The sequence below is a fragment of the Phalacrocorax aristotelis genome, chromosome 4 (assembly GCF_949628215.1).
Source record: "Phalacrocorax aristotelis chromosome 4, bGulAri2.1, whole genome shotgun sequence".
NCBI lineage: Eukaryota > Metazoa > Chordata > Aves > Suliformes > Phalacrocoracidae > Phalacrocorax > Phalacrocorax aristotelis.
The window spans coordinates 17,316,121-17,335,288 of NC_134279.1; the positions used below are offsets into that span (position 1 = coordinate 17,316,121).

The 19,168-nt window shown below is 47.1% G+C and overlaps 1 protein-coding gene across 5 annotated transcripts in view; it reads left to right on the forward strand.

Moving 5' to 3' along the window:
* The first annotated feature begins 6,328 nt into the window (after nt 1-6,328).
* NR3C2 (nuclear receptor subfamily 3 group C member 2) overlaps nt 6,329-19,168 on the forward strand; it is a 215,095-nt gene continuing 202,255 nt past the window's right edge. Inside the window, exons 1-2 of one of the 5 annotated variants that reach the window (XM_075090423.1) lie at nt 6,329-6,599; nt 11,587-13,348. In XM_075090423.1, the coding sequence (XP_074946524.1) occupies nt 11,589-13,348 (1,760 nt within the window). In that variant the 5' untranslated portion in view covers nt 6,329-6,599; nt 11,587-11,588. Of the gene's footprint in view, nt 6,600-8,151; nt 8,303-9,078; nt 9,226-11,573; nt 13,349-19,168 lie in introns of those variants that run through there. The other 4 variants (XM_075090425.1, XM_075090424.1, XM_075090421.1 and 1 more) reach the window with 4 other exon arrangements.

Below are 19,168 nucleotides of genomic sequence, written 5' to 3' on the forward strand. Positions count from 1 at the left end.
TATCAAAGTAGAGGAAAGGTGGTGGTGATTAACTGGGATGTATTGGCAATTGGGGGATGTCAGCATGACATAGATGGTACAGAATAAGGGGTGGATATTGTCCTTGGTTTTGGCTGGGATAGAGTTAATTTTCTTTCTACTAGCTGGTATAGTGCTGTGTTTTGGATTTAGGATGACAATAATGTTGATAACACGCTGATGTTTTAGTTGTCGCTGAGCAGGGCTTACACAGAGTCAAGGCCTTTTCTGCTTCTCACACCACCACACCAGTGAGAGGGCTGGGGGTGCACAAGGAGCTGGGAGGTGACATGGCTGGGACAGCTGAACCCAACTGACCAAAAGGATAATCCATACCATATGATGTCATGCTCAGTGTATGAAGTAGGGGAAAAAACTGGTTGGGGATCCACTGCCTGGAAACTGGCTGGGCATTGGTCAGGGGGTGGTGAGCAATTGCATTGTGCATCACTTGTTTTGTATATTTTTTTACCATTCTTATTATTTTTCCTTTATTTTCTGTCCTACTAAATTGTCTTTATCTCAATCCATGAGTTTTACCTTTTTTTTTCTTATTTTCTCCCCCATCCCACGGGTGGGGAATGAGCGAATGGCTGTGTGGTGTTTAGCTGCCTGCCGGGTTAAACCACAACACCCATGAAAAGCAGAGTTCAAAGTGGTGAGCGCATGAACAGCATGCACAGAAGCCAAAATGTAAATGTGCATGTACAAGAATTCATGCCAGAAATTCTTGCACATTCATGGAATGTGACTCTTCTGACCAGGCTCGAGCAGGCAAGGTAACGTCGATCTTTAGTGGCTGCTGCTAATCCATACGGTAAAAAGACCTGACAACATGGGGTTTCTAAACTGATTTCAATAATTAATATATTCAAGCAGATCATGGCATATTTTCCTTCCCCAGACAACCCAATGTGTTTTAACTATACATCATTCATGCTCACACAGCAATCTTGGGAAGGCAAGAGCTGAAAAGAAAATCTGGTCCTGTGATGAAAGGCAGCAAACCAGGACTTGGGAAGTACTGAGCTTTGTCATTGCCTCCTTAGGGGACCTGAAACAAATCCTGCAATCTCTTTGTTCCTTCACTCCCTGCCTATAAAACAGTGATAACCCTTCTCTTCATTCCAGAGGTCAGAAGAAATATGCCTGCGTGGTACTGGATGCTGCAGGTGCCAGGATTTTACAGGCACTGATACACTGACAGCATCGTTTTTGGAAACCAAGCTGAGTCGCTTATGCTCACACCAAAAGGGAATAAACCATAGCCAGGCGACTGGGTTGGTAAGGTTGTCTGCTCTCACCTGTGAATCACTCTGTTTATTTGCATATGTTTGGGGCCATTAGGGACAAACCCTTCCAACGTGACAAAATTTCTGTCACTCCTGGCTTGTGGGCCAAGTATCAGTGAGCACAGTGGGGAAATTCTGGTAACCTTCGGCTACCAGATATTTAGTCTAGGCCAGACAAATTCTGGTGTAACCTTCATCTTCAAAGCCAGAACACTTTCTCAGAACACTGACTTATGGTTCCTTGTGGCAAACATACTCCTTTCTTAATCAAATCTCTGTAAAACAACGCGCATCCAACAAGGACCAACTTTCCACGTTGCACGAGATAATTACCCAGCTTGGGCCCAGGTGGCCCACTGAATGAGCTCCTCAAGCTGGACTGTAGCCTACATAGGAAGCGGGTATTTAATATATGAAAAAAATCAACAGACGACATCTGTTTAGGAAAGCAGTGCAACTTCCATCAAAACCAATAGTTTTTTTTTCCTTTTCTGTTCTTGGCACACGTTAAATTAACACTTTTCTTGAGCAGCCTTTTAACTCAGCTTCATAGCACTGCTCTCTTCAGTCTCTTCTTCACTATATGCTTCAGGGAGAGCCCATCCGAAATCTCTCTTTCCCGGGAAATAAAAATTTTTTAAAATTTAGAAAACAAAGGTCTTTCGAGTCTCACGTTGAACATGATCATGCAGGTTAATACCAAACCATCTCTCATTGCATAATATCTGAAAGCAGGTAATTTCAGGATTATAGAAGCATCTGGAAAACTACACGAATTCCCCTTTTGCTGTAGGAGCATTAAAGCTGCACCTTCATTCAATCAGGAAGGTAATTTCCTCTATACAGCAAGTTTCAAATTCTACTTACGACCTTGGTGTCACAATAATTTTGGTACTAACTTGTTCCACACTAAGTATTGCTACTAGAACTGTGAATAATCATCAAAATTAACCAGCCTATACAGTGATTAAATAGTTTCCTCCAATTTGCATTTGATATGTTTATTAAGTGCTGGAGGGTGTTCTTTGCTCTCTTATTTTTACTGCTGTTAAACACTATGTCTGGATTTTTGGCATAGGTGCAGTACTATTACGGTTACTACAAAATTTTAATCAGATTACGATATGAGTTACCATTTGGTATTGTAAAAATGCCACTAGGTAATAGATAAATATTAAGATACAATTGGCTGCCGCTACCTTTTATTGTTTGGAATTCATTAATATCGAGATAAATCTTCATTCTGTGGTGATGACAATTTTTTTAATGTTCCATTTTTTTACAAAGTACATTTCCTTACAAGTAATAGTGCAAGTGGTAACCAAGAGAGAAGTTGACTATAAACAATGTAAATAAATACAGCAATATTAAAGGTACCAAAAATACTAAGTACTGCCTATGTGTTATTCCTTGTGCTTCGTTTGCCCTACCACTGTCAACAAGACCTATTTCTCACAACAAGTAATTCTTTGTGAGACGGTTTCATTTTGAACCAGATGAAACTATCGGTGCTAATAGTCAATAAAACCTGTGATTTTTAAATGTATTGGAAATCTGTGTTTTCAAATGCACATCTTGGCCCTTAGCACAAGCAAGTGGTTGCTAATGCCAATGTGCATTAGAAATGATACTGTACTATACTTAGATGTGGTTCAACCACAGTTGTAACGCGGGCCATTAAGGAGCATTAAAAAAAAAAAAAAAAAGGAAAAAAAAAAAATCCAGGTTAAAAGGGAACAAGCTCTGTTGCTCAGCTAAAAGATTTATCTATAATTAGAAACCAAAATTGTTCAAAATTAGACTAAATAGAAAAAATATTGATATCTCAAAGAATGTAAGCATACTGTGTAGAAAACATGCTTACTGTTGTTCTCCCAGGGCTTGTAAAGAATTCTAAAGACTTTCAGCATGTCTCAGGAAATTAGCTTTAACACAATTAACTGGTGAGTCGGAGAAAGCTGTGGACTCCTCTCTTGGAAGACTCACACCTGTTGGACAAGGAAAGTCAACTCCCATCTGTCATCCCCAATGTTTTTCCAGTGTCTACCTGAAAGGCAGCTCCTCCCGATCAGTTATAAATCTCCGATAATCAAACCCACATGACCCTCATGACCCAAACGGCATAAAAATTAAAGCTACGGTGAACAGAATAATACATGTGGCCATGTGATCGCCTGCTTCCCTGGGCTGAGCTGGAGAGAAGTGGGAAATGCCCAGCTGCCTTAGTTGGAACCGACTCAAAACTTCATCCGCTTTGGTTCAGTTCTCAAAATAGGGCACATGACCTCTAAGTAAGACAGTACAGTAGGCTGCTTTTACACTACATTGCTGCTCCTGCAGCCCCTAGTACCAATCCGCTCGCTTTACTGAGCACGGGAGGAGGTAAAATTTGACACTTGCCGAGTTTCAGCATTATCTTGTTTTGTAATGCATTATCCATCACAAATTTACCACTATCTTTAGGAACAGAGATGACATCTGCTACAGAGTGGCTTACACTTGTCTGTCTGCTGCTTTCAGTGTCATGTGTCTGACATGAGTTAACCTCTTATAAAATCTAATGCGAGGGAAGAGAATTGCTCATCGGAGGTGTCCGTGCTGCTCCTCTTGACCTACTTGGAAAACTACAACTCGGCTCTTTGCGGATTCCCCCACCACGACACAGCTGCAGAAGGCAGCAATGGCACCACTTTTAATGGTATTTGAAATGTGCTATATATATATTTGTATGCCTTTGAACAGCATTATTTCCAAACCTTGCAAAGCCCATTCGTTATTTTATCAAGCCCACTATAGGTCCTTTTTTTTCATGGAATTGGCATAATGAGAAAAGATAGCCTTTTCTCTTCACAGATAAAGATCCAAATTGCGTTTTATAATCTGACAATTATGTAGTTTGATTTTTTAAATAAAACAGATAATCTCCCTTCCCCGTTCAAGATGAGATCTTAGTTGTTAGTGACAGCTGTTAAAATGCTGCTAAAAATAGATATAGTGTCAACCACTAAAAAGCTAAGTGCTCCTGTGAACCACAAGCAGAAAACAAATGAGGTTTCTACTGAATTTGTGGAAAATCCGTGAGCATCTTGCATGTACTGGGAAAGGTGCTTTATTCTTCCAGCAGCCATCTCTGTATGTAACACATCCCGGGGGTAAAAAAAATCAGACATTCGGTATTAAGGCAGAAGATAGGTATATTCCCTCACTTTTATTTTTTCTCTCCTTTTTGTTCCTATTAAAAAAAAAAAAAAAAAGAAGCAACACAAAGACTGAGGCTACCTCCAGGCATTTCAGATACCTTTTTCATTATTGCCTTTGCCCTGCAAAAAGAAAAAAAAATAGCCAGAAAAGTAAGACAAAAGAAGTGCAATCAATCAGCCAAATACACCATTACTACAAATTACCATAAAACAGTTGCGCTCGGTATGACTGTTATCGATAGACCAGCCAACATGCTTGGGTGCTTCTTGCATGGCTGCGATTCGCTGGGTTACTTGCAGAGTTGTGTGGAACTTCCCTCTACCTTGGAATTGCAGCCTCCAACCCAACTGCGGTAGCTTTGCTCGATTAATAAATTAGCTGTATTCCAAACCAGATGCATGACACGAAATGAGTAAAAAGAGAGAGAACAGAATTATTCACATTTGATGTTATAATACATCTCAGTAGGTTCCTCCTTTTTAGCTACATTATGGCTAAAAATAGAGCACTAGTGTAGGCACAGTGAAATATGATTTGCTTCCAATAATATAGCAAACTAATTGTGAAATTAAGCTATTGAATGCACTGTTATCTCCAAGTCTGGCCTTACCAGCACTTTATGCTTCTCTGTTTAACATTTATCAAGTTACCCACAAACTTTGACGGATGCAAACAACAGCTGAGAAAATACTCGCCTTTTCCAAGGCCCCAATCCTACACAGGCATCAGCACAGGTAAAATTCGCTCTCCGTGAGCAGTCCTTTTACTTGTTTAAAGACTTCATCGAGGGAATTAAGATACGGCCAATTTTTTCCTCCCTCCAACGCCCCATTTTTTTTTTTCCTTAAGATGTTTAAATGAAGAGGCATTTAATGCCTCGAACTTAAAAATAATCAGCTTTAAAAGATCTTAGCCACAAGTGAAATATTAATTGAAAACCAGTATCGATGTTAGCGCCGATTTGTTTTTTTTTAATGCCCGAAGCCGGGACGGGTTTGCTCCGCCGTAGCCGCACGAGTGCGGCGGGGACGCGCCCCCTCCCCGGCGTCACCCCGGGCCGGCGGGGCAGGCCGGGGGGCGCACAGGGGCCCGGCTCCCCCTGCCCGGCAGCAGCGGGGCGAGGGGAGGCGCAGGACCAGAGCGGGGGGCGCAGCCTCCTCCCGAAACGCCGTCCGGGGGCGCCGTGCTCCCCGCAGCCCGACCGGGGGCCGAGCGGGGCGGTCGGGGGGGGGGGGCTCCGCCGCCGCCGCCAGGGCCGGGAGAGACGCTCCGCCTGGGGAAGGGCGCTGGGAGACACTCCTCCCCCGCCGCCCGCCCTGCCTCCCTGCCGCCCGCCCTCCTTCCCTTCCTCCGGCGGCTCCGCGAACCAGGAACCGCGGCGGCGGCGGCGGCGGCGGGCTCCGTGCGTGAGAAACCCCGCGGCGCCGCGCCGCCGGGAGCCGCCGGGGCGGGCGGCGCGGGAGGGGGCGGCGGGGGCGGCGCGGCCGCCGGGCGCTGCGAGGGGCCGGGCGGCACCGGGGGGGCGGGGGGCAGGAAAAAGTTTACACCCTCGCCACTCTCCTCCCTCCGCTTCCTTGGTGGCGCAGATGGGAGTTTTACCTGGAATGACTTAAGTTTTTTTTTTTTTTTTTTTTGTCGGGTTTGGTGGTTTTTTTTCGGAGGGTGTCTGTCTGCCTCCCTCCCTCCCCCGCCCTCACTTGTCTCTTCCCCCCCCCCCCAATCCCCCCGCCTCCCCCCCTCCCGCCGGTGCTGGATCCACCCCCCGCTCCCCTCCGCCGGCGGGCGAGGGTGTGACCCGCGGGAACACCCACCCACCTAGGCGTCCATGGTGGGAGCTGTCCGCCCAGCCGCCCCGAGCCGCGCCGAGCCCCGCGCACCCCGCGGCCACCGCAGCCCCCTCCCGCCGACCCCGCCAGCGGCGCCCTGCCGCTGCCCGGCCCCGCTCCCGGCGTTTCCTCCGCGTACTTTTTTTTTTTCCTTTCCTTTTTTTTTTTTTTTTTTTTGGTGGCGGTGCGGGCTCTCGGATGGTTTGCTGGCGGTAACCGGGGGCCGTGCCTCCTCCCGCCGCGCCACCATGTCGTAGGGGAGGTGAGTGCAGCGCGGACCTTTGCGCGGGGCGCGGAGCGGCGCGGGGGGCAGCGGGGGAGCTGAGAGACGGGCGGCGGGGACCGGGCGGGTGTCCGCCGCACCAGCCGGCGTATCCAGGTCACGGCCAGTCCCGTCCCCATCAGTGAAAACTTCGCGGGAAGGACACGTCCATTGCTCGGCGGCTCCCGCGCCAGCGCCGCGGGGAAGCGCGGCGGCTGCTCCGCGGGTCGCGCCGCCGGCGCTGGGAGCCGCCACCGCCGCCGTCCTCGGCCCGTGCCCGCCGGGGCCGCGAGTGCGGGTCGCTATTTGGCAGAATATGAAAACGGGAGGGGGCACGTGACACCCAAAATCATGGGGATGTTTTGCGTTTTGGCTGTGACTACTGAATGCAAACCCCCTCCTCGGAGCTTACGCGGGTCTGTGCGGGCTGGCGGGCGATTTCGGGCGAAGGTGCGCGGTGCCCCGGCACGATGCACGGCGCTGCCGCTCCCCGACGGGCTGAGCCCCCCCGCCCCGCTCCCGGAGGCACCTCTGGCACCCTGCGGGACGGCGGAGCTGTCCCCGCCGGGCCGGGGGCGCGCCTGGGGGTCGGGCCGGGGCCGGGAGCGGGGCTCGGCGGGGGCCGGGGCGGTTCGGGAGTGTGCGTGAGCTGCTGCCGGCCGCCCGCCGGGGGGGCTATTTACGGAGCGAGTTGGGAGCGCATCGCCGAAAAGTTTGCTCGGTGTCTTTTTTTTTTTTTTTTTTTTCCCTTCTCTGCGAAAAGGGTATTTGCAGCCGGAACGCGGACACCGGGCGGGGGGGCGGCAGCTCCCCGCAGCCGGGGGCCGTCCCGACGGTCCCTCTCGCTACCCCTGGGCGAGGGGAGGCAGCGGGCGGCGGCGGCCGGCGGGATGCGCGGCCACCGCGGAGCGGAGCCAGCCCAGCGGAGGGCGAGTCCTTGAACCCTCCCGCGCTCCGCCGCCGCCGCTCCGCTCTTCTTTTTTTTTGAATTTTTACCCTTTTTTTTTTTTTTTAAATTAAATTTCGGTTAAATTGCCGCTGCGTCGGTACCGCGCATATCCAGGTGCCGCTGAAGGGCGGAAATCCCGGGCCGGCGGAGAGGCGATGCGCGGCCCTGCCCTGCCGCCGGCGCGGCGCGGGCACCGGGCGGGGGCGGCCGCGCCCCGCGCACCTCACCTGCCCGCCGAGGGCCCGGCCTGAAGCCCCGCGACCCCTCCCCGGGGGCGCCTGCGGGCGGGGCGGCAGGCGGGGACCCCCGGCCCCGCGGCGGGGCTGGCGCCCGGGGGCTGCGCGGCGCTGCGCGGCCGCGGCGGCCCCTGCGGCTTTAAGGAGATGCGTTTTCCAGCCTGTGTCGCAGCAACTTTGTATCAGTCATGTCGCCTGGCGGGTGACTGACGGCGCCCCCCAGCCAATCGGGCGGCGGCTTGGCCCCAGCCGCGCTGCGCTCCGCATCCCGCCCGCCAATGAGGGCTGGCGGCGGGCGGGACGTGAACTTTATCTGGGCATGTGACATGTTTTTAAAGGACTTGGCACCTTTTCCCGTCCCCTCCCGGGTGCCGCTCCGTGTCACCGGGCGGCGCGGCGCAGCGCGCCTCGGGCGGGCGGGCGGGGGGGGAGGGGGGTGAGCGCCGCCCGCCCCGCCGCTCCGCTCCGCGCCGCCCTCCGCGCCGGCGGGGGCTCGGGGACGCGCCCCGCCGCAACAGGTACCGCGGGGCCGGGGCTGTCGCGGGGGGAGCTGGTGGGGGCGCCGCTCCTCTCCCCGACCCGCACAGGGAGGTGGGGCTGGCGGGGTGTGGCGGGGAGGGGGGGGGCACTTCGGGGCTCAGCACCGGGGGGGCGTTCCCCCTCTCCCTCCGTGCCCTCCGTGGGCGGGAGTGTCACGGTGATAACCCAGACCCTCTCCGCCGTGGGGGTGGGGAGCGGCGTTTGCGTGGTAAACCCCCCCGTTTTTCTGTATCGCTTGGGGGTCCGGGCGGCGGGAGGGAGCAGGCGAAGCGGGCTCGGCCGAAAGCGGGTGTGGGTTCTTGGGATCCCCCACGCCGGGCCGACCCCCGGCGGCCCGCTGCGAGAGAGGGAGGGAGCTCCCGGGCACTGTTGGGTTCCCCCACGCGTGACAGCCCGGGTTGTACCTGCGGGAAGGCGGACGCGGAGGGGGTGGTTAGGGGCGCAGAGCGGTGCGTTCCGCCCAGGAGTTGCGGCGGTGCTCCACGTAGCGTAGGGCGGATGGGGAAATAAGCGTCCGCGCTGCCTGCGTGGTTGCTGTCCCGCGTGTGTGTGCGGGGACGGAGGGACCTGCCCGCCGCCGCGGGGGCCCGTGTCCGGCTCCGCTCGGGCTCCGCCGGGGGTCGGGGGCCGGCCTGCCCCTGCTGCCCGCCGCGCTCCGCTGCCGGCCTGGAGAAAGGGGGGAAACCCCCGCCCGGCTTTGAGGGTGAAGCGCTGGTCCCCTGGGCAGTTTGATGGCAGCGAAGCGGCTCGCAGGCGGTGAAACTTCAAGAAAATATCATTTACAAACACCCAGAAATAAAAAGCGGGTGGTCGCTTGAGCCATCGGTTTAGTTTTTAATGAAACTGGATTTACTTCGGATTTTCCCGTATCTAGGTGACCTTTTGGTTGCAGGGATACCAGGTATCATTTGATTTTTTTATTTGACTGTTGCTGTGAAACTGGTTTCATGCCTGATTGATCGGAGACTTGTACTGCAGAGGGCTGTGTTTGTTGATATGCCTGGGGGTGAAATACATAACTCACGGTGTCCGAGAACTTCTTGGCGGCAGGGGGGTGGTGGTGGTTGTCTGGAGAAACTGCTGTGCTCATAATATAAGCTTCCTTCTGCAAAATACCAGATGTGGATGGTCTCGGTTCCCATATGTAATGCGACTCAGCTTCTGATGTGGTCCATGGATGTTTAAGCCCACAGTCAAACTCACTTAGTGAAAGTTAGTAAAAAGGCAGCTCTGTGCAGTAGGTGAAGTGTGGATACCGTGGATGAACGTGCTAGGCAAGTTGTAGTAAGTCCTGTTTAGAAGAACAAAACCAAACCCTTACGCTATCAGCATCCTGTAAGGTGATTATTTGGTTCTAGTATTCGCTGGGGTGCTCGGAGGTGACAGGTACCAGCACTCCCCAAAAATCTCTGCTTCTGCATTCTTATTAATTTATATCTGTCACTTTAAACTGAACTTGTGTCAATCCATAAATAATCTCCCGTGCTGTTTTTTTTTTTTAGCCTTTTGGACATATTTACCAGATAGTGCCTCTCTCTCTGGAAGTGCAGGACCAGGGCATTTTTATTTTTGGTGTTTTTTTTTTAATTATTTTTTATTTGTGTGACCCAGATTTTTATTTGCTGAAGCTTTAAAGTATGCTTGCATATTGATTATATATGAAGTTTGAAATTGACTGCTGCAGGAGAGGTCGCTACAAAGCTTGTGCACCAGTGTAGTGTTAGGCCTATAACTGAGATTTCCTGGTACGCACTGGTTCTGCTGGTCGTTAAAATTCACTTACATCCTAATTTTAAGCCTTAAGTAAGTTCCCTGGTTTTCAGAAATGCTGGTCACTCACAGCTGCAGTTGATTTCTCTAGGAATTAGGTTTACTCAGCACTTAAATCAGGGGCAGGTGATTATCTGGGAGTGACTTTACGTGAAAGTAGGCACTTCTGTCTGAAAATTTCAGACTATAGGAATGTGATTTGATACACATGATGTTTTAATAAAATTTGTGCTTGAGGGGAATGTAGGCATAGGGTCATAGTTCTAAGTAAGGGGAAGGAAGTATTAGAGTCATTCATCTTAAGTTTGTTTTGATAATTTTGCCTAAAATACAATTTTTAAGTAGTGTTCAGTAAAGGGATTAAACACTTAATTAAATACTGAAAAATTAATACATTCTGAAAGGAAAATTTACGTACGTAATGTTGATATTGTAACTACTGGCACTTGAGTTTCTACAGTTCTAATGATACTATGAACTAATTCCTTGAAAAAAAAACCTGTTGTTACTTATGTGATTTTCAGAATAATGGAGGCTAGATCATACAGTTTCTCCCCGCCTCAAGAGAGTGGCATGCAGGATGGGAGGGGTTTTTTAGGGTCTATTTTAGAACAAGGTTTACTTTTCTTTATATATTCATCTTGCTGGCTGCGCGGAGGCTTGCAGAATTACAGATCCATTTAATAACTATGCATCCCTGCCTAATCTGATCACCTTCCTCCTGGGGGGCAGGCACGAACATTTCCCACTCAACTTTTTCACTACTTCTTTACCCACTCAGCCCATCCTTCGTGCCTCCTTAAGTGTTTGTGCAAACAGTTTGTATAGCTGTGAAGGGGCAAGTCAGCACCTGGTCCTTCACAACTGCTGCTTCTTTCTAAAGCATCCTGTGTTACACTGGATGAAGAAGAGAAACCCTCTTAGCACACCAGCGTCCCTTGCTTTCCTGTCCCTGAAGCATGGCAGTGGAAGGTCCTTGGGGGAGCAGAGCCGTTATGAGCAATTTCCATGGTGTTTATGTCCTGCCTACCACCAACGTGTCCTCCTTTCAGGACCTCCCTGGCTCCCTTCCTTCCGTGCTGCCCCCCTTCCCTTTCTTCCTCGCAGGCCCCTGGGTGAGGGGCAGCCCACAGTGCTGCTGGCACTGGCCACGGCCTGCAGCCAGCGAGGGTGGGCGGCTGTTGTGCTGGCTGTGCCGAGCCGTTCCTTTTGGGGCAGGGAGCAATAACTTGGGTCTTTTTTAGCTGCTGCGAGGTTTTCTCTTGGAACCCATAGGGCTATCATATCCGTGAGACCTTGTTCTTCTCTTTGAAATTAGACACGTGGTTGAGAGATGATGGATGGGGCAGGGAAATGGGACTGGCAGGCAGAAAGGTGGATAGACAGAGTGAGCGGATATGCCTTCTTTCCGTAGGAAATTAGGAAATTTCCTTAGGAAGTCGCACTGTCCTGTCATTTATTAATTTTACTTTTTTGTGTATGTCTTTGCTAGTTATGGAGACAAAAGGATACCACAGCTACCCAGAAGGCTTAGATATGGAGAGACGGTGGGGTCAAGTTTCTCAGTCTGTGGAGTATCCTTCTATAGGTGCTGGAGAGCAGACTGATGACAGTAACTATATGGAGATTGTAAACGTAAGCTGTGCTGCCGGTGCTTTTGCCAACAGCAGCGCTCAAGGAAACAACAAAGAAAAACCTGAGCTACTCTCCTGCCTGCAGCAAGACAGCAGTCAGCCTGGTCTTTTGTCCTCTGAAATCAAAACTGAAACGGAGTCAAAGGAGCTGTCAGCAACAGTGGCTGAATCCATGGGTTTATATATGGATTCGATAAGAGATGCCGATTACCCCTACGATCAGCAGAACCAGGGGAGCCCGGGAAAGATCTACCAGAACGTGGAGCAGCTGGTGAAGCTCTACAAGGAGAACGGCCATTGCTCTTCTCCCCTCCACAGCGCCAGCAGGCCCTTGAGGTCTTTGATATCGGACTCTGGGAGCGCTGTGAACGGTAGTGCCATGCACGCTATTGTCAAAAACCCTATCATGTGTCAAGAGAAAAGCCCTTCGGGCTGCAGCCCTCAGAACATGGCTTCCTCGGTGTGTAGTCCTGCTGGAGTTAACTCTGTGTCCTCAACTACTGCTACCTTTGGGAACTTTGCTGTGCACAGCCCCATCAGCCAGGGAACCCCTTTGTCACGCTCGCCAAACGTTGAAAACCGGGGGTCTATGTTGCACAGTCCTGCACATGTTAGCAATGTCGGGTCTCCGCTTTCTAGCCCTGTAAGTAGCATGAAATCACCAATTTCTAGTCCTCCCAGTCATTGCAGCGTGAAATCTCCCGTCTCGAGTCCCAATAATATCACTATGCGATCTTCTGTGTCCAGTCCCGCGAACCTGAACTCGAGAGGCTCCATTGCCAGCCCTTCCAATGGCAATAATAAGTCCACTCGTTCTAGTCCAGCGGTTAGCACTGTGGGATCATCCATCTGTAGCCCTGTAAACAACTCCCTAGGATTCCCGGCTTCCAGCACGCCAGCGGGACCTAGCAGAAGCCAAGATACTGTTCCCAGCCCAGAAAAGGAAGACAAGGGTGCTCAAGAACTCACGTTTCCCAAGATGGAGGAAATGGACAATGCCATCTCCAACAACAGTCAGGTGAACCTTGTTCAGTTCATAAAACCTGAGCCAGACGGTTCGTTCGGCAGTGCATGCATTGGTGATAGCGGCAAAATAAACTCTGATTCCCCCTTTTCAGTACCAGTGAAGCAAGAGTCAGCCAAGCATCCTTGTTCTGGTGCCTCTTATAAAGGGAATCAAACAGTAAATCCTTTCCCATTTACAGATGGCTCATATTTTTCTTTTATGGATGACAAAGACTATTACTCTCTTTCTGGGATTTTAGGACCACCTGTTTCTTCATTTGATGGAAGTTGTGAAGGTAGCAGTTTTCCAAATCCAGGCCTACCTGTGGGAATTAAGCAGGAGCCTGATGATGGCAGCTACTACCAAGAAAACAGTATACCATCCTCTGCCATTGTGGGTGTAAATTCAGGTGGACAGTCATTTCACTACAGGATCGGTGCCCAAGGCACGATATCTTTGTCTCGGCCGGTTGCTCGAGAGCAGGCGTTTCAGCACTTGAGCTCGTTCCCTCCCGTCAGCACGCTAGTGGAGACGTGGAAGTCACATTCGGAGTTGGCATCCAGAAGAAGTGATGGGTATCCAGTTCTAGAGTACATTCCAGAAAACGTGTCCAGGTGAGCAGACAAATTACTGCGCTTTTTTGTCTTTTTTTTTTTTAATTCTTCCCCTGCATTAAACAAACAAGGCATGAATTAAAATGGGGACTGGGGCGGTATTTCTCAAGCAATGCATAATTCTTTGTTTGCATTTCAATTCTTATCATTAGATTTGCTGGTTTGTTGCTGTATTTTACTCTGCCTTTAATAAAAATGAAGTGCTGGCTTTAATATTTAAAAAGAACATATTATATTCTATTGTTATTAGATTTGAAAGTGTAGCTTTAGTATGTTTATGAGCTGTTACTACTATAAATGTTGGTTTTTCCATAATGAGAGCTTAGTAAAATTGCTCTCGTGTGTCCTATAATGGTTATTCTTTCTTAGCTGGTGCTTGAATGTGTTGTACCTCGGATGAAATGTTGAGATGGGGATAAGAAAACAATAGTGTCGGGAATCCATTTTTGTAAAGATGCATGGTTAGAAGTTTGCACCAGACTTTAACTGGTTAAATTTAAAAACTAAACCTTACAAGCCTGTGACAACATATTATTTCTGTATTTTAACTGTAGGAACATTTGGTTTGTATATATAGAAAAATGCCTCCAGAAGGAGGAGGGCTGTTAAATCTTGACGCATTTGAAAGGGATAAATGGATAAACTGATCCCCTCACTTTTGGTGAAAGAAATACTCGTGTCATTTGAATTTGTGTTTCTTGGCGGATTCATGGAAGCGTGTACTTCAGCAAACAGGTGTTCTCGTATCTCATAAAGGATTCTTACTTTCATAAACTATCTAGTTTCATAGTCAATATTACAAGTTATTAAGCGCATATGATAGCATGACTGGGTTAGAATAGTTATATAGCTCACCAAAGGCTTGTGCTAAAGCTCAGCAAAATAGGCAGTAAGAGTTATATTTTTTCCCCCCTCCAATCACGAGATATACAGCTGCTCTTGGTGAAAACGTCTGCCTTATTCCTGGAGTGGGGTGAAGAGGATGCGTAGTGGTTTCCATATTTCTATGTTGATAAATATTTCTGAAAAAATAGTGTTGTGGTGAAAAACGTACTGTCTAAAATAATAGTGCTTTTGAGGAGGGAAAAAAGCCTCTCCACCCAGGAGGAAAAAAAAAGATTTTAAATATTTCCATGGTGTTCTCAGATCTGTCCAGTACCTCTACAGTCTCCTTGTTCTGCAAGCCATACTTCACTTTTCCTTTGGCCACTTCAAATATGGTCTCTAAAGAATGCAATTTTTAATAGATCTTCCTCAACTTGAAAGGGCTGTGCTCCACCTTTGTGCTGAACTTTGCACGTAGCTGGATATTTGTAATCATCCCAGCTTGGCGCAAATGTGCTTTCTTGGATCAAGGAAGATGAAGTTACTGTTTCCTCATTATTTTACCTGATGAAATTTTCATAAATTGCATTATTTATATAGTGAGAAAAGTTCACTGGAAGACTGATGTGATGCCTGCAAATAAAGATCCAATATTTACTGCCTTTGTGTTTGAGCACTGTTACTTGGGCAAGTAGCTCCTGCCAGCCGCGAGAGCTCTTGTGTGAGTAACTGCTGCTTGTGCTGGGTCAAGGTTGTCATCCATTGCAGGAACAGGTACAGTAAACAGGGAAGAGCTGGTAGGAGCATAGCTGTCATCAGTAGTTGTGTCTTGAATGACAGTTTCTCATAAGGCTTTTGAAGGAGTCTTCTGATCTGACATTTGTCCATGGCAGGTCTTCTCATCTATTTACCTCTAGACCAGTAAATGGATAATCAGTGTCATCAGGCTTGATGATGACACAGACTTGATATACCTTTTCTGTCTTTGTTGTCTGAGCTGGTATCTCAGCAGGTGACTGTAGCTGTTACTTTGTGGGATTGAAATCCTGACGTTTTTAGTGCTCAGAGCTATTACTGCACATGTGGAATTCTCTTCAGGTGATGGAGGTCTGCAGGGTTGCAACACTTCAGGCATCCTGATCTGTAGTTCAGATTAGGATGTGTGTTGTCATTTCAAATCTCTAACTCTGCCCCATTATTTAACTTAATGTTGCTCTTGATGTGCTTGGCAATGGCTTTATGCTAACAGGTGCAGCTGGGGACCTGTGTAAAGCTCTTACAAGTTTCAAGGTAAATTAATGTAGAGGTCCCTTTAGCAGTACAGGTTTGAATTTGTAGGTGCTCAGATATTTGTCTGCTGATGAGACAAGTCATAAAGACTCAACATAGGATGCCACATATGTAAAAGCTCACTCTTGCTAATGAACCTCAAATTGATCTTTACCTTTCTCTTCCTTTCTGTGCCATGCTCCAACTAGAACAGAGGAAATCGTGTGAGTTTGTTTGTGGTCCAAAGTGTTGTAATAAAACACACATAGTTTAAAAACCATGTCAGACCTGATATCCCAAGGTGGGTTTCAGCTGTCCCATGTCAGCAAGGTATGGGGATTGCAATGTGTCTCTTCTTTCATGTCATCAGAACTGCAGCATTGCACCTCTGGACTCTGCAGCCAGACCAGATCCTTGTTACTTTTTTTTTTTTTGTGACATGTCAACTGTATCAGGTGTTGTACATTTCGCAAACTTCTGCAGCGTGTGATTAACCCTTCAAGGTCTATGATATAAAGTCTCTGGTATTCTAAGTCTTCATCTTTTTCCAGGTATACTTATCCTGCAAAATAATTTACCATAAATAAAGACTGAGGTGAAGGGAATAAAAAGGCTTCGTGGTTCTCTAAAGCCAATAGATGACCAGCACTGAATATATCTTGTTTTGTCAGCTATTTTTTCTGAACCTCAATATTGTACCCTTTTTAGAGTGCTTCTGACTTCCAGGTTACATGGTGAAGAGGAGTGGGTGACCAGGAGTGAAGACTTTTCACATCGAGAATGAATCTTTAGAATATTACTGTAAAAAAATTATTTTTTGTTTCCTATTAGAATATCACCTTTCTGGAGTCATACTTGTTGATAGTGTCTAATAATCATAGTTTAGGCATTTAAAATGCCTTGCTACCTTATTGACTATGCCAAGTACCCACTGTCAACTAGAACATTTCTCTCTTTCGCCTTCAGTTATTTTTATTAGACATCCACAGCTATCGTTCTTTTTAAGTTAGTTGGTGGTAATTTTCTTTCTAACACTGCAACTTGTAGTGTTTGGGGAGCGAGAGCCTCTTAAGCAAAACCAAGTTCCCTTATTCCCGTTTAAATATTTTTTTCTCTGGTAATATGCGTGAAGAACATGTCTTTGTCTTTGAAGGCTTTTTACATGTTTAATTTTTAATAGAGGGTGAATCATACCTGTCTGTCTGTGTGTATAGATCGCCCCTCCATGACTGACATTTCTAAAAAATAATGGCTTCTAAACTAAATAATGGGAAAGTGGGCTTAAAAATGAAGGTGTGTGTGATTTTGTGATGTCACTGATGAAAACCTACACTAAGAAATGAGATAAGATTTCACTTTAAGGTGATTGCTCATCTGAATCAGGGTACTAGCCTGAGCCTCATGATCATGCCAATTATGCAATTTTCAAAATGGCCTAGGAAAATGTCATGGTTGCTTGAAAGAACAGTAAAAAAATTGAGGAGGGTGACCTTTCTGCTGTGTTAGCTCTTACCTAAAGCTTCTTCTGCAAATGTGTCTTTTCCCTCTGATTTCCATGTTAATTCATGTATGTACACATACATACTTGCTTTTCTCAACAGTTGTGGTGGAAACAACTGGACTGATACTCTTACCATAGTTTCTTCATGGCTTTTCATTGGTGTAATCCAGTGTGGGATGAATTCGCAAAGTTGGATGTGATATTATTAAGAAGAAAGTTTACTATTTTAACATAAGTTGCATACATTTATCAATAATTCTGTTTCAATTGTAGTCATTCAGACAAGGAGGTTTCTCTTCAAAACAGTGTTTAGTGGTATTTTAGAGCCTAATTTATGTCTGGTAAAAGCAGGTGAAAGACTGTCATTGACTTCTTAGGGTATATGGTCAAATCTTTGATCAAACATTGACAATATTTTAGGGACTTCTTATACCTGTCTGTTTCTAAGCCATTCACATGGATCAGCGGGGTTTTTTTTTTTTTAATAGACCCTACTTGCGGCAGCCCCAAACCCCCCCACTCAACCCAACCCAACCCGAAAAAACCAACCCAACAGCATGATCTTCATTTACATGTGACCTTTGCTGACTTGAATGGGTGATTCTGGTTAAAATCTGATTTCAGGCTATTGCAAGAATTTTTGTAAATAAACTTTGATGTTAAATATTATCTAGAATAGTCACTTATCAGAATTATACCTTCCAGAGAGATAAAGGTCTGGTAAATATTATTTTTAGAATTTATGAATGGCCTTGACCTCTGTTTGCTTGCTGACGGACTTTATGGGAAAAAGACCGAGCTGTTAAAATATTCTCCATGCTTGGCAGGACTGTTTTCCCCTTTAGCTTCCCACAAATTTACCGTGCAGACTTTTTTCAGCAATGATTCTCTCATGTTGTAGGCTGTAGCCTTTAAATCTGTACCTTTTTTTTTTTCAGTTTGAAAAGTTATACTTGATTTTTAGGTTCTTGTATAATTTTGAGTCATCTTTAACAGCTCTGGGTATAATCCTGATACAACAGGGACCTCTACATACGTATGTCTTTATTTCTTTATTTCCTAACAAAGAATGTAGGAGTCTGTATTAATATGTCAGGCCAGGAGGTCTGAAGGTCCTCCTTAGTGTATCAGCATGCATTGAAAAGCTTCGTACTTTCTACAGCTTTCTTTGCTGTTATGTTGTTGAGGGTGCTCTTTTTTGGTTTGCTCTTTTTCTTCAGGAGTTCAAAATTGGTATAAAGTATCTTCTGAAAATGTGACCGCTAATGATATCTTCTTTTCCCATAAAATTATACACATCAATTGACTCCTGTTGTGGGAGGGAGAAGTCCACATTGCTCGAAAATTGTGCTCCATAAATGGGTGGATCTTCCAAATCTGGGGCATTAAGAGCTCCGTTGTCAATCCATATGCCAGTATCTAGGGGCTGTTTGATTCTTTGTGTGTGTATAAATGACATGTATTACTAAAACGTTCCTACTGCTGAACTTTGCAATACTTGGCTGTTGGAAATAATTTTGCCATAATTGTTTCCTAGCTTTTGTATCATTTTTGGTGATATAGAATCTCACTATCATATCTTCTTTTGACCGTTTTCTGAAAAAGGGGAAGGTGGGATCACCTTCGTGCGCAGATTTCAGCAAACAGAAGAAATTTTGATTATCCATATTCCAACGGTATGGATCAGTCCACTTTAATGAGGACTGGAAGAGACTGATATCTGGTATATGTACTGTATAAAAATGTTCCTATCCTATTTTACGGGATATGCACTGCAGTTATGCAGGTAAGCATGCATAGGGATTGCTGCAGTGGTATCAATACTCGTGCAGTACTCGTATTGTCTGCAGAGGGAGTAAATTGTTAAGTTGTGATTCAATAACCTGTCCTTACTCAACCAACACTTAGCATTAATGGAATGTAAACCTGCTGTGAAGTGCTCTGCCCAGCTGACTCAGATTTCTAGACATGCATTGGTGCTTTGCTGAACCCAGGCTCGAGCAGAGGTTACTGTTGGGTGTCGTTTGTAGCTGAGAATATGCTGTTTGCAGTGGCAAAATATACTGTTGGGCCATGCCTTGTCTGGTCTGACTCTGGTTTTGTGCTTTGAGCATGTTGTATGAGAGAGCCAGGTCAGGTTCCTGGTCCAGTTCACCCTGAAGTTCTAAAAACCAACAGGGACAGTGCAACTTGGTGGGGAACGTTGTGCAATGTGAGCGTGAGAA